At 35.3% G+C, this 20,839-nt stretch overlaps 2 protein-coding genes across 2 annotated transcripts; both read right to left on the reverse strand.

Moving 5' to 3' along the window:
• Positions 1–970: 970 nt before the first annotated feature.
• Positions 971–3,161, reverse strand: LOC104210906 (F-box protein CPR1-like). The gene is made up of 2 exons (XM_009759869.2): positions 3,055–3,161; positions 971–2,458 (listed from the first exon to the last, which is right to left on the reverse strand). The coding sequence occupies exons 1-2, from the start codon at positions 3,127–3,129 to the stop codon at positions 1,364–1,366; spliced, it is 1,170 nt and encodes a 389-aa protein (XP_009758171.1). The 5' UTR covers positions 3,130–3,161; the 3' UTR covers positions 971–1,363.
• A 7,031-nt stretch (positions 3,162–10,192) lies between these two features.
• Positions 10,193–18,152, reverse strand: LOC104210916 (uncharacterized). Its single transcript, XM_009759882.2, has 7 exons — positions 17,868–18,152; positions 16,705–17,000; positions 12,509–12,582; positions 12,303–12,425; positions 11,403–12,221; positions 11,038–11,254; positions 10,193–10,649 (listed from the first exon to the last, which is right to left on the reverse strand). The coding sequence occupies exons 2-7, from the start codon at positions 16,997–16,999 to the stop codon at positions 10,396–10,398; spliced, it is 1,782 nt and encodes a 593-aa protein (XP_009758184.1). The 5' UTR covers position 17,000; positions 17,868–18,152; the 3' UTR covers positions 10,193–10,395.
• Between the last annotated feature and the right edge of the window lie 2,687 nt (positions 18,153–20,839).

Consider the following 20,839-nt stretch of genomic DNA (forward strand, 5'->3'; position numbering starts at 1 on the left):
ATACTATATGAGTTGTACATTGAATTTTATCAAAATTGTAAACCCTTCTGTATGGCTTATAGGAGTAACTATTTGTTGATATTCAGAAATATAAATGGAAAAATGACATTGTATAGCCGTTGTAAAAATAATAGTCGAAAAAATATATAAAATTTGTACATTTTTTGCGTATATATACATTCTGTATGTTATATACAAAAATTATACAAATTTTATATACTTTTTCGATTACCAGATATAAATAATTTCTGGCGGGGGCTAAAAGTGATAAACTGATAATAGCCCTTTAAAAGATCTAAAGTTGCTGCATTTTTTTTTAATCACCTTACTATCTTGTTTTTATATGGCTTTTTGGTACTGTCTTTTCTTGTTTATATTTTCATTAATGTGGTACTCATCCTTTCCTGGCCGAGAGTCTATTGGAAAATGGAAACAGACTCTCTATCCTCACAAGCAGGGGCGGATCCAAGTGGTGAGAAGTGGGTTTAATTGCACCCGCTTCGTCAAAAAATAATACTGTGTATATGTATAAACTATGGCTAAAGCAAGGTAAATTTTGTATAGAAATTATTTTTGAACCCGCTTATACGGCTTATACCGCTTATGTTAGTTATGGACTTCTCTAACTGAACCCGCTTGCACAAAATCCTGGGTCCGCCACTGCTCACAAGGTACGGGTAAAGTCTGCGTACACACTATCCTCCCCAGAACCCACGATGTGGGATAATACTGGGTATGTTGTTGTATCTCACTTATCAAAAGGTTTAACATAGGGAAACTGACATTGTATAGTCGTTCCCAAATTTAATAGCCAAAAAATGTATATTTTTTGTATATATATACATTCTGCATGTTCTATACAAAAATTATACAATTTTTATACACTTTTTCGGCGACCAAATATAAATAGTTTCTGACGCGAGCTAAAAGTGATAATACACCTTTAACATATACTGCCACAAATCCTTAAAAATACGATTGCACTCAAGCCCAACTCACAACTCAAAAGATCAGTCCTTTATGATATTAAAATTGTATAAACAGCTCTAATCTGCAGATTCTGAATTAATTGATTCAGAATATTATTTATCAATCCAGCTAGAAGGTTGTTCCACTAAAACTGCAACTGAAGAATAAGCAGCGCATTAATTCTAGCAATTAGTATATAAGACTAGACAAAGAATAATAGGTAAACAAGAATGGGGTTTAACCACTTCTTTCTTAGCTAAGACAAGGCTCCTGTTGTTTCTATGAGAACATGAATTGAAACCAAAAAACAGGCAAAAGATAAACTAATAAGAATAAGAGGTTGTCACATGATAACTGAAAAAAGAGAAAGTACCCCATCATGCATAAGCAAATACTAAGTAAGTAACTTTGGAGAGATCAAGCTTTCTGTGAAAGCAAATCCCTTCTGACCGCCACCTCGAGGCCATAATATAGATGGTTCTCTGGATGTCCTAAATACATTAGTCCCACATTGATAGTGTATGCACCAGAATAACAACTCACCATCTGCAAACCTATACTTCGGAACAGCTACATAAATCTCGGAATCTCTTATAGTAAACAACGCATTCCAAGATTCTTTGACGAGATAGTCTTTCATTACCCATAACTTAAAAGTTCCCTCCCCCCGATGAGACTCGTAAGTAGAATAAGCACAAAGCATTCCTTCCAATACTGAAACACCAACATTGATGTCGCTCATCAAGCATATTTCCTCAGGTAATGGTATTTCTCCATAGACTTCATTTGAAATACCAAATGAAACCACAAAATAAATTCCTTTTGCTTTCCCAATCCAATGAAATGCCTCGTGTACAAATGCCAACGAATGCATACCAGACAACACATTGTGACTACCACAAGGATGTTCATCAATTCTTCTCCAGAGACCACTTTTCAGCGCGAGAATTTCACTACGTCGTTGGAAACCATCATATATGATATCGTGAGCAATAAGGATCTTATAGTCGCCACTAGTTGAGTCATAAGCCAATCCCCAACAAGAAAATTCCTCTGCTGAAAACCATGGATCTGGAAGTACGATTGATTCTCTTGTGGAGGGGTTCCATAGCAAAAGTGTGTGTGTTGCATCAAAAATATTATCAACCGTGATAATAGCCAAGCCATTGCAAAAACAATTGATTTCGCAGTACCCTGGTCTAGAGTTTGAAGGGCAATCAAGTTTCTGTACATCCTCAACCAGTTGAACCGAGGATAAAGGACAAGAATACAAGGAAAATATACGATCTTTAGGGCACTTTTGGCAAATAAGAAACTTTTGGGAATTTTGGTCATTCTTGGCATGATTGAGATGCTTCATCTTAAAGTAAGGCTTAGAGATCAATGTATTCCAAAATTTTGAAACACATTCGAAACGAAGAAGAGTCCGCACAGTTAACCTGCTGAGGATGTCCCCAAGTATTTCCTCTGGGAAGTGAACTGCCGTGGCCTAGATTAAAACAACAAAGAATAACCAGACAATTTTTTAAAAGTACTCCAATATTAGACATTTCAACCATTAGTTTAGAAAATATAAACCTGGAAACATTTCTGATTTCTTCTATCTACATTTTACAAAGAAATAGTAACAAAATTGAAACTTTCAGTATTTCCAACATGTTTGATGCCTTGGCTATACTTTTCTAGCGTGACTTAACAGTTCTTTTTTTTGGAACCCCAGCAAAAAACCGGCAGCCGCTACAGCCCTTCGGGTGAGCGCTCACCACACTCTATGGTGAGCGCTCTGTGCACACCGAGTATACCCACTATGTAATAGCCTGCAAACCATACAGGGATTGCAAACCGCACTAGGCAAACCCTGTGCGACAGGCTCAACCCAGAAGGCATTGAGGGGGATCGATCTCGGGTCAGCTGTATGGACGACTGCCCTCCAAACCAACTGGGTCATCCCCGAAGGGACAAGACTTAACATTATTAACAGTAATTTACTTATTATTAACAGTAATTTAAGTAAAATTAAACACGGAATCATACACATTTTAGCCATAGAAAACTACAAAGAGTGTGTTCAACAAAAGAACTCACCTCATCAACAACCTCCATCTGCTTTGATGGCTTCACCAACTCTTTGATTTCTTCCTCTGTTTGTAGATTTGCCATTTTGCCTTTTGTGTCAGTTTGGAGCTTTGATTTGAATGGTAGGGTTTTTTATAATTAGAGATGGGCCGGGTCGGGTCCTCAATATTGGAGTACAAATTTTGTCATTTAATTTTGAACGAGCCAAAGGATCTCATATATTAATCTAGTAGATGTAACTTATTAATTTCTTTCCAAAAATTACTCCTCTCCTTCCTTTTTATATGTCACTTCTTTTAATCTTTTCTAAAATTAATGTTACTTTTATATTTTTGAAGATTTTTTACCTTTATTATTTTATTTTATCCTAAATAATACTTTCTTATAAGAAAAGATGACCTATTTCTGACCAGAAAATTATAGGAACGATTTTAGTTTTTGTTTTTGGGTAAAATAAGCAATTTTATTACCAATTAAGAGAATACAACTCAAGAACAAAAAGAAAATAGCAAATTGGACTACCCCGGGTTTGCACTCCGACTCTATTCAGTTCACCATGTCAAATAGCCTAAAATCCTTGCAAGATAGAATAGAAGTTCTTTTTATTCACGGAAAATGGTTAAAAATGCTCTTAAACTATTGGCAAAGGTTTAAAAATAACTTTTATCCATCTATTGGCCTAAAAATATCCCTCCATCTACTTTTTGATTCACTTATGCCCTTTGTCTGTTAGGTCAATGCTTAACTAAAAATTACTATTATTTAAATTTCGCGTGGCAACTTCTTATTGGTCGAAATTAAAACATCTAACCTATTAGAAAGATTAACCCATATCTAACCATTTTTCAGACTAACCCACCCCAAACATTGACCCGACCTGAATTAAAAGTTCAATTAAAAAAAAAAGACGCGCCACTTTTTGAAAAGCGAAAATATTTTTTTTCAATTTTTACAAAAAGAAAATGCTTTAAAAACTGAAAAAAATGAGGAAAAAAATATTTTTCAAATACGAAAATATCTTGTTGAAAATAATTTTTCCAGTTTTTAAAAAACGAATTTTTTTTGTTAAAAACAAACAAAAATCAGTTTTTACCAAAAAAAAAATGCTTTAAAAAAATTGAAATAAATGATTTTTTTTTTTTTTTTGTAAAAACTGTATTGCTTTTTGTAAAAACTGAAAAAAATAAAAGAAGACTTTACTAAATTAGTGGACTACTGGTGCATTAGTTTAAAAGAAAATGATAATATTTTGCAATTTTTATTTTTTAAGTTTTACAAAAAGAATAATAATTATTTTTACTTCAATATTGACCTAACGGTCAAAGGGCATAAGTGAACCAAAAAAGTAAATGAAGGAATATTTTTAACCAAATAGATTGATGAAGGGTATTTTTAAACCTTTTTCCCATAGTTTAGGGGTATTTTTAATCCTTTTTCGTATTATTTATTTTGTTGTTCAACTTGCTGCACATACTAGTTCTCACAAAGACCTCCTGGATGATCATCTTGATGATTCACGTATTGTCTTCTTTTGCTCTGAAACACCTCCAAATTCCTTTCTTGCCCGATATAATACACAATAATATACAATAATATTTGGGTTCACGGTTAGATATTTATTAATATTTAGTAGATTTTTAATAAAAATACAGGGTCTACAGTCACCACTTACCAAGATCGATATGGCTAGTTTTCTAGCTTGAATTAAGGCTTCGAATCCCTTTTTCTCTATCTCTGTAACTAAAGAGGTAGGCAAACCTGAGTTTAGAGTCACCTCGATTAGAGACTTCGAAACAGGTTCGAAAGTTTCGATCAAAAACCTTTCCTATCTAGTGTCAGCTGATCGAGCCGTTTTTTTCTTTACTCGAAATGGGAGCAGGTTTGAAAAAGGATCTTAGAGTGTCTAGGGTTGGGCCATGAGGGTCTCTTAACGCCTTTTTTTTTTCTTTTCATCGGAGTTATTTCACAAAGACTTGCCGGGTAAGTAAGAAGGGGGAACAAGCGCACTTGGAAAGCGCTCTACAAAAGAGAGTTTTATGCTGCGTTTGGGAAGGATGAATCGCTCCCGAAAAGGAATCAATTGATTCTCTCCCAATTGGTTGGACCGTAGGCGCGATGATTTACTTTACAGGCGAGGTCTCTGTTTCAAGTCCAGAATGGCCCACTGTGTCGTTAGACCTCCCAATATAATTGATTTGAAGGAGCATGAGTCTACTCGCGTGAGGTTATAATATTTTTCCCCTGCGAGATCCTGCAGAATAAATGAGTTAATAAACTCCATTGGATGGGGTCCTTATGCATGACTGTCGTCAGCTCGTGTCGTGAGATGTTTGGTCAAGTCCTATAACGAGCGAAATCCTCGTTTTGTGTTGCTGAGACATGCGCCTAAGCACAAAAGTTATTGCACCCTAGATCCGCCACCGACTATGAACAGTTATTCAGGAAATCTTGGGTTGTTGCATATTAATCTTTTCCCACTAACTTTTGTGAACTTTCCGAGCATCTTTATATACATTTGTCTGATAGAAAATGATATGCGTAAAACAATAATATAATATGCGTGATATTATCCGCAATTCATCTTATTCGGTCAGATTCAACTTAGGAGAATCATGTACCGTGAATGAATTATGCGTGATCTGTCTAGTTTAAATGTGTATAGGGTGAAATTTGGCTCTCAACGCCCCCACGCCGAGTGGGCACGCCCATTATGATAAGGTCGACCCAAGTAAGGGTACGACCCAGTTGGTAAAGAAGAAGCGGCGTCGTTTAGTGCCTAAAAGCACTTTTTGATTACTTCGAGGAGGGTTTCCTACTATATAAAGGAGACCTTCACATTGTAATAGGCATCATTATTATTCTCGAATAATACAATTTCTCTCTCTATCTCTATCTCTTTCTTGATCTCCAACAATTGCCTCTCTCTTAAGCTAAGTTTATTGTCTTCATACTTTTAGATCTACGGCATCCTTAACACGATAACCACCTCTAGGTCTCATTATATTTGATTACGATTTACCCCATATACATTTTTGATTGTTTTTAAGCTTATAAAGTGCGAATATAATTTTTGAGCTAAACAAAATGCATATTTTCCTTCGAAAAGAAATTCAAGTACATTTAAAATATTATACAAAATTTAAAGAGTCTTATTAGTTATGCCCTTCTATTTTTGATTTAAAAGATCGCGTTCTGAACAATTTTTGTACCAAATATTTTCCAATTAAACTTGCTTATGATTTCAAAAGAAATCAACTTTATAACCTAGAAATGTTTGAAAATTTTAAAATGAAATTAAATAAAATTCATGAATAAATTTATCAGTTTGCGATTAAGATATTGTTTCAAAACCAAGAATGAATCTACTATTAAAGTTTAAACCACTTTGAAAATCCACAAAACATAAATATATTTAACTAAATTCTTTATTTCAAAATATCTAAAATCTTATCTAACTTATTATAGAAGTTTCAGAATATTATAGTGACTCTTTAACAATCGTCCATTTATAAAGAATTCAAACATATGTATTTAAATATATACAAAGACAACGTTTTTTGTTATTAGCAAGTAATTCTGGCAAAGTTAATTTTTGTGTTTTTAGTGAGATAAATATTCAATTTTTGAAAACCCCACTATGAACAACCTTGAATTAAATAGTAGTCCACTTGAAGCAAGCATTAGCAGTAGAGGCGGATCCAAGATATTAAGTTTATGAGTTTCTGTCCCAATTTCAAATTAATATACAATAATAATTGGGTTCACAAATAGATATTTAATAAATTTTTTAACAAAAATACAGAGTTTATGCAAAAGTTACTGGGTTCCCGAAAACCCGTATACTACATGCTACATCCGCCTCTGATTAGCAGTAGTTAACAGTGGTTATGAGAAGTCATCCAACCATTTGATTTTCTTCAGAATCAGTTGGCACATGGCTAGAGAGATAGAAAAGGGGACAAGGTAGTACGTGAAGCAGAGTGCTTTTTAAAGAAGACAGAAACGTTAGGATTCCGCCGATCAGCATTGGAAGTGAAATCAAGGGATTTGTGAAGCGATAGAACAGTAGGAAAACGAACACCAGAGAATGTGTACATTGTTTTCCTTAGGATTTTACGAAACGAACACCAGAGAATGTGTACATTGTTTTCCTTAGGATTTTACGAATCTAGGAAGTACTATCTTTATTTCATGAGGTGCAATACTACAGATTTGATAACTAACTGTCAAAGTGTGCTGAGTTCAAGGCGTCAAAGTTTGGTGCGGACCAAATTATTTGCCGGATTATAATCCAAGAATTATAAAAATCAAGACTAATTTATACTATATGTGAAGTGTGATAAAATAATTTCAAATTTGATGGCATAAGGTGGGATAAGATAGGATTAAGTCTGAAATTAAATATATATCGCATTTGGTTAACGGTATAAATTTATTCCAAGATATATTTTTACCTCTTACCAAATCTCACATCTTATCCCACATATTTGTTAGTTTAGTTCTCAAATTTTCTTCACCCCTAAAAGAATTTAATTAGAGCCAAAAAATCGTCAACAACAGTAAAATAATCAGTAAAAATACATCGTTCACAATTTGTTTCAGGATTAATCTTGCTACAAATGAAACAGGAGGAGGCCACGAAGGATGAAAGTGTTTTAATTGGCTGATGGATGAATTAATTCTTTTGTCCTTATATACGTGCATATGTATAAAGGCGGTGAATACTCACGTTCAAATTGTAGAGACGAATTTCGATAAAAAATGATTTTTTTGATATTTTTTTGGAAACGACATGAAATATTTATTGCTAATCTTTAACATTGTTTTTAATGAATATGGGCTATACAAACAAAAAGGGCAAGCTACAATTTTACTAAGTTGGTCAAAAATAATTATATCCGCTAGCCAAATATACAAAAAATTATACATCGATTATATAAAAATATGTATATTATATAGTATTAATATACAAAATAATATATTTGCTGCTATTTTTTTTGGGAGCGACTATATGGAGTAGTTTCCCAACAAAAATTATAAACACAAATAATAATGTTATTTATTATTTAAAGGTAAGTTCTATAAAGTGGTAGTTGAACCGACTATGTTATATGGTGCAGAGTGTTGACCACTCAAGAACTCTCATGTCCAAAAGATAAAAATAGCTGAAATGAGAATGTTAAGATGGATGTGCGGGCATTCCAGATTTGATAAGATTAGCAATGAGGTTATTTGGGAAAAGGTGGGAGTGGTCCATGTGAATGACAAGATGCGAGAGGCGAGACTGAGATGGGTCGGATATATGAAGAGGAGAAGCATTGACGCCCCAGTTAGGAGGTGTGAGAGGTTGGCCTTAGGGGGTATGAGGAGGGATAAAGTTAGGCCTAAGAAGTATTGGGCTATATCAGTACAAACAAAAAGAGCAAGCTACAAATTTTGCTAAGTTGGCCAAAAATAATTACATCCGCTAGTTAAATATACAAAAAATTATACATCGATTATATAAAAATATGTATATTATATAGTATTAATATACAAAATAATATATTTGTTGCTATTTTTTTGGGAGCGACTATATGGAGTAGTTTCCCAACAAAAATTATAAACACAAATAATAATGTTATTTATTATTTAAAGGTAATTTCTATAAAGTGGTGGTTGAACCGACTATGTTATATGGTGCAGAGTGTTGACCACTCAAGAACTCTCATGTCCAAAAGATAAAACTAGCTTAAATGAGAATGTTGAGATGGATGTGTGGGCATTCCAGATTTAATAAGATTAGCAATGAGGTTATTTGGGAAAAGATGGGAGTGATCCTCGTGGATGACAAGATGCCAGAGGCGAGACTGAGATGGTCCGAACATGTGAAGAGGAGAAGCATTGATGCCCCAGTCAGGAAGTGTGAGAGGTTGGCCTTAGGGGGGTATGGGGAGGGATAAAAATAGGCCTAAGAAATATTGGGGGAGGTGATTAGGCATGATATAGCATAGCCGGAGCTTACCGAGGACATGTCCCTTGATAGAAGGGTATGGAGGTCGAAGATTAGGATAGAAAGCTAGTAGGTAGTCGAGCGTTTTGTTTTTTCTTTCTCAGACCGGTAGCATTAGTATTAGTATGGTACCACTATTACCCTTAGATTGCTATCTTTACCTAATGTTTGATGGATATCTTTCACTTTAGTTTTTGTAATTTCTTCTTGTTGTTGTTACTAATTGTGGCCTATGTTTCTTTTCATCTATTCTCTAGGCGAGAATCTATCGAAAACAACCTTACTGTCCTCCCAGGGTAAGGGTAAGGTCTACATACACATTATATTTCCCAGATCTCACTTGTGAGAACTCACTGATTTTGTTGTTGTTGTCGTCCTTGTAATACGCAGGAAAAACTAAAAAAAAATATAAACTTGGTATTTACTTATTGTTGTTTTAATCACACGACATCATGTCTAAATTCCGAGACAATGTCCTTTTTGCTCAAATAACTCCATTGAGCTTACAGATTCGTTTTGACATACTGGTACAAACTAAAGTTATAGACGTTTACCCAGAATTTTTTTTATAGACATACGTACGAAAATAAAAGAATATAAAATTGGTCTAGATAAACACTACAAGAGTGCATAATATACGAGAAAATGATAATGTATAGTCATTGTAAAAATAATAACCGAAAAAATATATAATTTGTATATATATATATATATATATATATATATATATATATATATATTTTATATTTTATATACAAAAATTATTCAAATTTTATACACTTTTTTCGGCTATCAGATGGAAATAATTTATGGCGTGGGCTAAAAGTGATAGTACCCTTAATACAAGATTATGCGGTGTTTGATGGACTCACTTTTAGGCTTTGTAAAATATGTATACAGTCAAACCTGTCTATAACAACCATATTTGTTTCGGATTTTTTTGGCGGTTATAGCGAAACGTTGTTAGAGAGAACGTATATTATAACATAACATGGAAATTGGTTTATAAAGAACTTAGTTTTTATAGTGAATGGTTATTATATAGTGATACTGTTATAGAGGTCTGGCTGTATTAATGCAATGAGACTACTTGCCTATAGTCCCCAAGTTCTAAAAAGCCTTCCTTTCCATATTTTCATATCAAGACCTATATATTTACAAAAAAAAAAAAAAAGCAAAATGGGGCACCGTTGAGAGTTACTTACAAGTCAAAAAAAATTTACCCACAGTGCCAAAAAAGGCATTAATTTATCACTCTCTTCCTGCTTCTATTGCTTCACCATTAGTAGAGGCTGTGAAAACTATCACAAAAATTGACTCCTAGACGATCAACGTTATCACCTGTAGCATGTCTGAAATCAGCTCTTGTTACCTTCAAGATAATCATTACGCCATCGCCTTTTCAGTTTAGGAGCCACATTGCTATCTTGCTTCGCCATTGAGTGTTTAGGCATCGACTCTACTTTGATACTGCACTTGGATACCTCAGTTAAACTTGAGCTTATGAATGAGTTTATGTCTGTTTTTCGCTTAACTTCAATCCATTTGTTATCTATCCAATCTCTTGAAGCCCTCACATTCTTCATTTGAAGCTCCAATAATCTGTTCTCACCTATTATTTAAGGGAAAAAAACACTTTGTGGCGTCAAGCCATGATAAACATTGAACATCCAAAATTCCGAAAACAAATTAGCAAGAAGCTAGGCCTACTTTTTAAACTTTTTCCATCTCTTGTGTTAGATGAAAACGCGCTTAGACCTATGATTTCAAGTCAGATTTGAAGTAATTCGAAACCCCAATGTTACATCCATAGCCTGCTGAGTTAGTTCCTTATAAGAAGATGCTATGCCGCGTCAACCAATAAGCGAGAATTCACCTTTTATTCTTGTTCTCTATTTCTATTTTGACGACTTAGTTTTTTTTTTTGGGTGCTCTTTGGGACTGTTGTATCTTAATCAGTAAGGGGGGGGGGGGGCATCTCATGACAGCATGAACCTTACCAGGGAAGTAAACCTGAAGATGACCACTTCCACAAACATCAATTCCAGCTACAACACCTTCCCACCACCCATCCCACCACCAAGCATCAACTGCAGCTCCTACTTCAAAAGAAAGATCAGATGAATCCTCCAGAGGCCGGGGCCGGACTGTGAGGCGTCCTGTGCATCTCATGCCCAATTTATCAGTGTCTGCAACTCTGGAGGAGGGAACCCATTCCTATAAATCAAGCAAAGGTGATCAGAAACAGAGTGAAGGACAAGTCAATACATATTTTTGACATAAATTTTCTCCTTTTTGTATATGTTCTCCCAGTTACAAATATTACTGCATATAAACTGAAGTTTAATCGCAGTGATTACGGTACCTCTAGCTTTCCTGGACCGTCACAGTCCTGAATGTCATCATACTGAACTTTCAGACGTTTATGTAAGACCTGTAAGACCTTACACCTGAACCAGCAGCCTCTCATGCCACTGTCCTGGCAAAGAAACTCTATGTTGTCACCAACTTCAAAGGACAGCTTATATTGGACCTTGGGCCGAACTAGCTGAATTCCAACTGGTCCTCTGCTTGACAATTTTATTTTCAACTTTTGGCAAGTTGGTTCGGCTTTAGCTATCTGGTTCCCGGGAATTGACTTTCTGATACCAGAATGGTCGCTCTGCAGTTTCGGATACTCCTTGACACTTGTACTCCTCCTTGGCCCTCGCTCTAAAGGATCTTCATGGGCTATATGTTTTACTTCATGCAACTTATGACCCTTTGACTTATGCTGGGAAACTTGTTGACTGCGTAACATAGTAAATATCGTTTGACTATAGTAGCCATCCAATTTACTCAGAGAGACTGGCATGACCTTGTTGTGTCTGAATTCCCTAAAGCACATGTAGACACCAGAAGACGAGCTATTTGGGACAAGAGAGATATATTTCTCATAATCTCTGGGAGTCAAAACTGCAGCAGGGCCATCAATACATTCCGCATTGATCACCTGAACATGAGATGTGATAAAGACTTCTCTAGGGTGCCCCTCAAGCTGAGGAATTACACATTGGACTTTCTGAATATGGTGAAACCACTGCACCTTAGCTTTTTTCTGCCCCTTCTTGTTCTCGTATAAATCTTCCAAGTAACCAAGGTAATGATTTTCTTCTTCGCCCATGACTTTCGCAAAGGAATTAATCTGCAGAAAACTAAGAAATTAACGGAGGAAGGAAAAGAAATATGAGGTCAAGGGACTGATTTAATGCTACAAAGTGCTTACAGCTATTTTAGTCCCATTCCTGCGAAAAGAAGGATAATGCTTAAGTTGCTGGGAGCAGGTCCAAGCAGTACCTGACCAGAAAATATTTGATTTTCTGGCTTTCAATTTTCTAGGAAGCTCGCCCTGCAATAGATATTTTTCCCTTCATTAAATGTAGTTTAAAAAGTTGAAACTAATCTCAAAAAATAGTTCAACATATTTGAGACCTCATCAGCTATGTGGCTCCCCCTATTAGGTAAACCAGCTATTAAAGAATTTCTCGTTTCACTTGTCAGGGTATCTGCAAGAGAAGGGAAGTCAAATTTACTAAAAGTAAAACGGATTAAATTAAGAAAGAAATAATTTATAACTATTAGGCAAGCATTCTTTAAGCAGAGATTTGACTGTACCCAGCATCACACAACTCAGAAAACAAATAGCAACTTTGCATCTGACCCAGCAATTTACCTGGAATTCAGCTAAAACAAGAGCGTTCAAGGCCTACGATTCCACAGGCGTCTATGGGATAGATCATGTATCAGGTGTAATATAATCTTTCCCTATCTTTGCATTAGCTGAAACAAGGAATATAAATGGAAAACTCTCCTGCCCTCAACCACATTCAAGCAAGACAAGTAGCTATAACTAAAGGACATTCATTTAACAAAGTTCAGCCGACTAGCCTACATTTCCTTAAAGAAAATCTACTTTAAAGTCGAGTAGTATTGAATTAGGGCCATACTTAGTACAAGAATATCAAGCACAACACAGAACATATATACCAATTGAAAAGGAAAGCACACAGAGAAAGATTATGCAATCCGAAACTTCAATATTAATAAGATTACCAATCATGCATGATATTATGGATCACACATAGATGCATAAGGAGAAATGGAAAAGGGAAGCAAAAGACAAAAAATGAGAAAAAGTTTACCATTCAAGTAAAATACCGAAATGGTGTAACAAGCACAGGGTAGACTCGTACCGACTAGGTCTACTAAAGATTCTACCCTATTTGGAAACAGATCAGACAGCACCAAGGTCACAATCAGACAAATTCTGACCTCATCATTTACTTGTATAAAACATTGCCGTTGCATATCTTTAAAAAAAAAAAAATTCTCCCTTGCCGCCACAGCCCTATTAGAGGCCAATCGTCCTTCTCCCTCTTCCCTGAGGGAAGCGCGTCGCCTCCAGGAAAGGATTATTTCCTTGCATTTAGCCCCTTTCTCCTTCAGGGTGGAAGTCGAAAAGAGGTCAAACTGGGCCCTTGCATATTAGAGTAAGGATGATATCGATTTTTTGTTGGCCAAAACCCACTCAAAAAGATGCACTAGTGCTATCTATCGAGAAAGAAAAAGAGGTACTAGTTCCAATTAGCTCCCAGAAAGAACAGGAGGGCCTAGGAAAGTTTAAAGTAGTTACTTAGAGTAATAGAAAGAAAGGTTAGAAATTCTTAAGATCAACAAGAATCAACAAATACATTCTTCCTATATTATCACCTATCAATCAAAACAAATACTGACTAAACAAAAGGTTTGAGAACTGTAACAACCCCCCCACCCACCCACCCTCTTCCTCAAACAGTTAAAATTGACTTTATCAGGAAAAAAAATATATACAATCTTCGATTATGCATAGAAGGATAACGAAACTCTAAGATCAGATATTTTCAGGTATCAATGCTTTTACCTCGATCTTTTTTTTTCTTTTTTTGATCATTAGATGCAAACATTTTTACCGCGATCTCTTCTCTGCGCAACACAAATACTATAAAAATCGAAAAAGATGGACTCAGAAGGTCAGATACACCTGCTGTGTCTCCTCAGATACTAGTGATGACTGTATTTATATTGTCTCCACCACTAATGCAATCAAACACATGGAAGTAGGCCTTTTGGTATTACACACAATTGCACCCTTGGCCTTTCCAAACTCAATTCTTTTTACTTGGTAAAGATTCAGGTAATCTGATACTTTAAATCTCTCTATTTGGTGAATGAATCCTATATATCAAACCCACTCTATACACACCTTCATCATATTTGATTGTTTAAAGCAGTCCTCAACCTACTACAACCCTCTTCGACTCCTTCTTTATCCGGGTTTGGGACCGGCAATGTATTGCATAACTCACATAGGCGGAGTTTCTACACAACTATTCAACAATTTAAATAATCATATAAATTTGAATTATATACAAGATTTTTCCTATAAGATTCTCCTTAACTTTTCTACTATCCAATACCTAGAGATACTTACCTTCTTAGTCTCCATAACACATCAATCACGTAGCATGAAGTAAGAGTGTGGGGGGAACTTCTTAAAACAACTCATTTGAATTTTCTTTAAATAATTTAAGATAGAAAATATGCCGACTCAGTAAAAAGGAATTTTTCTTTCATGATGTTAATGACATCATAAAACAAAAGAAGTTTCTTAATGAGGTGTCAATTTCACCATGACTAAAGTATGATTTCGATCTAAGATGTTAGGAAGCGCAAAATCGAGGTGTGAATGGCTACTATTGAATTTGGTCTATTGAATAACAATAGAACCAATAACATAATAGGAGTTGCGCCTCCATCCTGGATTTGACTCCGTCTCTTTTTAATGTTTTTTAACATCAAATGTGAAAACATATTCGTGAGAATCACTCGACAGGGGACCTCCCTTATGACGTCAAATAAATATATGCCATGAAGGTCAACTACTCAAGCCAGAATAACGATGCAAATCTCTCGTAATCTTCAGAATATGAGTATTTCTTCGTCCATGTGTTGTGTAAAGGTTCCAAACGTTTCAAAAGTAATAGGTAGTAATGTTTCTTGGCGCTCTTAAGTTCAGGAGGCCGGGTATTGGATACATGAGCAATTGCTTCTTGTCCAACTGATTATTACATGATCCAATTTCGAACTGTATATTTTCGCTTTAAGAAATCGTCCTCTCTATACACATGTTGAAAATCACCAGATCATGATAACATAAATATGGCATCTAAACTTCTCATTCTAGAAGCCGACATACAATCATAGTCCCAAACAACTCCAAGGTCATTTATCATAAATACTTCACAACTAATGTAACCAATACGTGATGCTTTTTGGTAACTAACACAAAACACCAAAAACTTGTGAGATAATATAAAGTATCTTAATTACAAATATTACAGAAGAACATGGCTTTGCAGTAAAACTAGACCACTTACTTTAAATAAAGGCAACATAGTGTTAACAATAAGTTAGTTCTTTACATGGGGAAGTAGTAAGGAAACCATAATTTGTATGACTATTTGTCTATTGCCTGGTGAAGAGAGTATATAAGAGTCTCCCAAAAGGGAAGCACAAAATACAATGTCAAGTCCAAACTCCAAAGCTCCAGATCAAAGAGAAACATAAAAAGAGGAGGTTTCCTTTCGTGCTCGCTAACACAACTGGTAGCTAGTGTTAAGACGTCACATGAGTGGTCATAACTATTGTTCTATATTAACGTATGTGCTTCAACAATTAAATGGGAGAGTTGAAGTTTAAATCACGTTGTACTTTAGGCTTTAGGATCGAATGACCCATCATGTTGCTGGACGGGTGTAACCTTATTTATCAAATTATTTCTCATATTATCACCACAACTTGTAAAGTACAAATCAGCCAAAGAAAAGCCTCATTCTCAAAGTATTATACTAAACCACAAACTTGTGTGCTGCACATTTGAAAGTACAACAACACACAGGCGACTGTGGTCAGAACAAGGAGCACAAAGTATACTTTCCTTGCAAAACAAAGCATAGTGAGGTAGTTACTTAGGAAGATACTTTCCCATTTATTCTTCAAACAAGGATCATCCGTCTCTGGGATACAAAGAACTACCATCACTCCACCACTTTAGGTTAAATCCAGATACACAAGTAAATTGAAAATTCAGTTTGAGCCTGGAAAACTGAAGTCCAGAACAAAAATCCCAAAATAAAAAAAGGAACCGGAAATATTGTTCAACCATCTCTCTCTGCTTCCTCCCCAAAAACCCCCCGAAGGAGGCTTCTTCATGGAAACAATAATTGAGACATAGTTCAGTTTCTTTCCTGTCAAAGCATAAGATATTTCATCTACAATTCATCAAAAAACGATTTTTCATCTACGAATTAATTTGCTAAGCACTGTAGCAAACCAAAGGAAGTGAGACTGAAATTAACCCATCATTGAGATAGTTTAGACATTCGCAGAACTTTTTGCTTTTAAACATGATATAAAGCATCTGCCTTATCTGCATTGATCGGGTGTAACCAGCAGCCAATAATCTGATGTCTATTTTTTCCGAAAATGCTAAATACCAGAAACTAGAGCAATTCAATGTACACTTATGCCAATAAATACTGCAAATCTCATGTAACTGAAATCTTAGACCGCAACATGATTATACATACTTGAAATAGGTGATGATTGGCAACGCTTTGAAACCAAAAACGTCAGCCATTCCACTACCTCTCGTCTTGTGCGCCACTTCGTTCCAGAATTTATAGTTCTTGTATGCCCAAAAGCATCCAAATAATCCTCTGAGACAACATATGTTATGTGCCTTATACTTCTTTCAGTACCCACCACAGCAAGGAGTGACTTCCCCGAGAAACCCTTCAAGTAGTAGTGCACAACACGATGGCCCTTCTCTTGAGAAATAACCCGCTCTTCCCACGCAATAAATACATGATTATCTGCAGCCATCCTGATTTACACAGAGGACAAACAGTTTGGATTAATCGAAAACAACCACAGGTCCTAAACACCCTCATCCAGAAACATAAACAATGTTTTTTTTAAGAAACAAAAACAATCATTTCGGGCTAAAGAGTCATGAGCAAACATAATCCCATTAAATTCTTTCACAATTTAGGACCAGATCAAAAAGTGACAAAACATCGCACCTATTAAAACAAACAGAAATGTATGTAACTAAAAACACCAGATACAAAGAGCAGGTATTTCCAGCCCCCAGGGGTTTAGTGGTAAGAGCTCAACTTGTGATGTTTGGGTTAGACTCATATCACAGGCCTGGTTTAAAGTGGAGAAGGATAAAGGGGCGGACCCCCATTATCCAACGGAGTTTCAAACATTGCGCCGCTGGCCGTCGGGGTTTCTTGGTTATCAGAAAAAAAAAAATCAGATACAAATAACAGGTTTTTCCAACGATTAGCTCCAGACAACCATCTAAACAACGGAAAAGCAGCATCAAATCACAAAACCCAAGTAAGCACAAAGAGGGTTTTGCTTAGTTTCAAAGATTAACGAACCTTAATTCCAGAAAGCTGTCAACAGAATATCAGATACAAAGAACAGGATTTTTTTCAAAGAAAAACAACAATGAAGCTAAAACCCACGTGAGAAACAAAATGGGTAATGCTGATTTTAAAAAATAAACCGTATACAAGAACATAAACATACAACATTGAAGCAGCATTGACCAAACATTAAGTGATCACAAACACAAATAAGCTTAGGGTTGGAAATGGAAACAAGCAACAAAAAAGAACCCAAAAAAGAAGGCAGAATTCAGGGAGTGGGGATAAAGTAAGTACGTAACTCAGTAACTGACCTGAAAATAGCAAAAAGATAGTAGCTTTTAGGAGAAACAGAGGAGAATAGCTTCAGAGAAAAGCCAGAGAAAGTTGATGAGTTGGGCTTTTTTCCTTCAACAAGCGGTGACGGTTAAGGAAAGATACTAGTAGTAATAAAGAGTAAAAGAAGAAGAAGAAGAAGAAGAGTAGAGGTGGAAAAGGCAAGAGCCATGGCCAAGTGGTTGCAGGGGTTTGAAACTCTCTAGTGCCGCATAGTGACATGTGGGAGCAGCAAACCGGAGGGAGAAACAAAATGTACTATGGACTACTATTAAACTGAAGATTTTGAGTTTTGGCCTATCACCTTTCTGGGGTTTCTTTTATTTGTTTTAATTTATAAAAAAATAAAATAAAATTATCTTCTGTGATTATAAATCATGTAAAACAAAATTTTAGAGTTAAGTTATTTTTAAATAAAAATATAATATTATTTTCGGAACAGATTAAAAGGAAAAGGATTTCTCATAAATTAAGGAGATGGATTAATTTTATGAATTCTAACAATAAACTTTTAAATCCTTTTTTTTTGGGGGGGGGGGGGGGGTTATTTCTTTTTTAGTGCCTTTCTAGTTGTAGATAAAAGGTTAAAATAGTACGGTCTAACCAGTTTTCGGACTGGTCAGTCAAAAATAGTTAGCGTTTGCCAAGTCATTGAAAAATAATCATTATTTTGCTGCAACAGAGACCGGTCCAGCATAATATATTGGAGTTTAATGCACTTGTGTATGAACTTCAAGCATATTATGTTGGACCAGTATACTTTGTTGGCTCCAGTATAATATACTCGAGACTGGAGCACCGGTGCTCCAAACTCCAGTATATTATGCTGGACCGATAATTAGGCTGGAGTTTTAGTATAATATACTGGAACTCCAGTATATTATGCTGGAGTATTTTTCCGAATTTTGAATAGTGTTTTCGTTCAGATTTATCTTTACATGAAAAGTGGCTAAATTTCGATTACTTTTGAAACTGCGGCTATTTTTGAATGACCACTTGTAAATCTAGCTATTTTTGAATTTCTCCCAGATAAAAGGATCATTATGTTTTTCATAGCTCCGGGCCTTAATTACTGGTTATTGTTATTGCATGTCATCTATTTTCTGGTTTTTATGATATTGTTACTATTTTTATGGTTCTGTTGGCGGTACTGATATATTGTCTCTTTTCGTTTTCTTTTCGTCTTCCTGAGCCGAAGGTCTATCGAAAACACCCCATCGGGGTAGGGATAAGGTATGTGTATACACTACCCTCTCAGATCCCGCTTGTGAGATTTTACTGAGTCATTATTGTTTCTAGATAAAAGGAGTATATAATTTAAATTTAATTGCTCCATTTGCCACCTTTTTTTTATCCAATAGTACTTAAATTCTTGTACATAGTTTTACAATTTCCATGTACTTATAGCACGTGATTTTTAATTTCCATTCGCAGCTTCATGTCACAAATGTTAACTAATTTGGATTGGAATTTATAAAGGAACTTTTCTTTCCCCCTTTGCTTAATTTGACAAAAAGAAATATGAAGGGAAGTGGTCAAAAGGCAAATAGATTTCTTCCTATGCTCACTAAATGTTTCTTTCCCTTTTCATCTCCTATTTTCTCTTTGTATTTCTTCTTTTCTATCTCATTCTCTTTGTTCTTTTCCTTTCTTTTCCTTCCCTAATTGCTACTGTCGGCTAATAATTCAATAAAAATGGATGAAATTCTTAGTTGGTACCTAATCAGGGTACGCCGGATTTTTCGTAAGCGGTGTCGGTATTTATAAAAGAGCGAGGAATAAATAACATTATTTATCATATTTCTAAACAAGGAGTAGCTTTAGACCATTAGTTTTGTTGAATCTTAAGTTAGAAGAGGTCTAGAGTTCAATTCTACCTATCTACTATTTTTAATAATAGAGGCTATTTCAACTATTTGCCGAAAATATATCGTAGCTAGGTTCAAACTTCCGATCTCTAAGAGCAAAGTCAAAAATTTAACCAACGCGCCATGCGACAATTTGTGTCAAGTGGTATCATTTTTTTCTACATAGTATTGATACAAATGTTCCATAAAAATTCGGTGAAGTGGTGTCACGTGACACTGCTTCGTTCCTGGTGCATCCGCCCCAGTACCTAATGGTGACACCGCTTCGTTCCACGTATATCCGCCCTAGTACCTAGTACCGGATGGCTAAACAAAAGAACTCAACAATGCAACTAAATTTTGGTAAGGGATTTTTACCTATCTATACCATATATGAAACCTTATTACCCTCAATGTTTAAGGTTTGATTTAATTACAAACTCGTATACCAAATTACCAATCCTATACCATACTTAATTAAGGGTCTAATTAATGGGCAGTTTTTACTCCTTAATTAAAGGTATCCATATATCCCACGTCTTTCTCTCCCCTGAATTCCTAAGATCTGACCATATTCGTTTTCCCCCTCCCATTTCTTTCTCTTCTCCATTCCTTCTTCTTCTCAAAAAATACAGAGATGAGACCCATTGAGTATATCATCTTCATCGTGGTAGATGTTTTCCGCCATCTGCCAGATTTGTAGTATATTGTCTTCAGCAACACTAGCGACGACTCAGTCTTCACATGGGTTCCATGAGAAGTCAGAAATTTTACTTGTATGGCCACCATGAATAAAGAGCAACTCTGGTGGCCCATCTTCTGCATCTTCTGCTGTTTTGTTCTTCATCAATCGTGAAAAAATTGATTTGTAATTTATTTGTAGAAATTTTGTAGTCAACATTTTTTTTCAACATAGATTGTATTGTAATTGTACTATAAATGTAGTAATTTTGTAGATACCCTTCAAAACAATACTGCTTTATACATACGTAAACTGATTTGTAATTTCTTTGTAGATTTTTTGTAGAAAATTTGTAGATATCTACAAACTGGATACATTGAATTTTAATATCCAATTCCCATTTCAATTGTAGTATAATTGA

This window comes from Nicotiana sylvestris, chromosome 5 (assembly GCF_000393655.2).
Source record: "Nicotiana sylvestris chromosome 5, ASM39365v2, whole genome shotgun sequence".
Taxonomy (NCBI): Eukaryota; Viridiplantae; Streptophyta; class Magnoliopsida; order Solanales; family Solanaceae; genus Nicotiana; species Nicotiana sylvestris.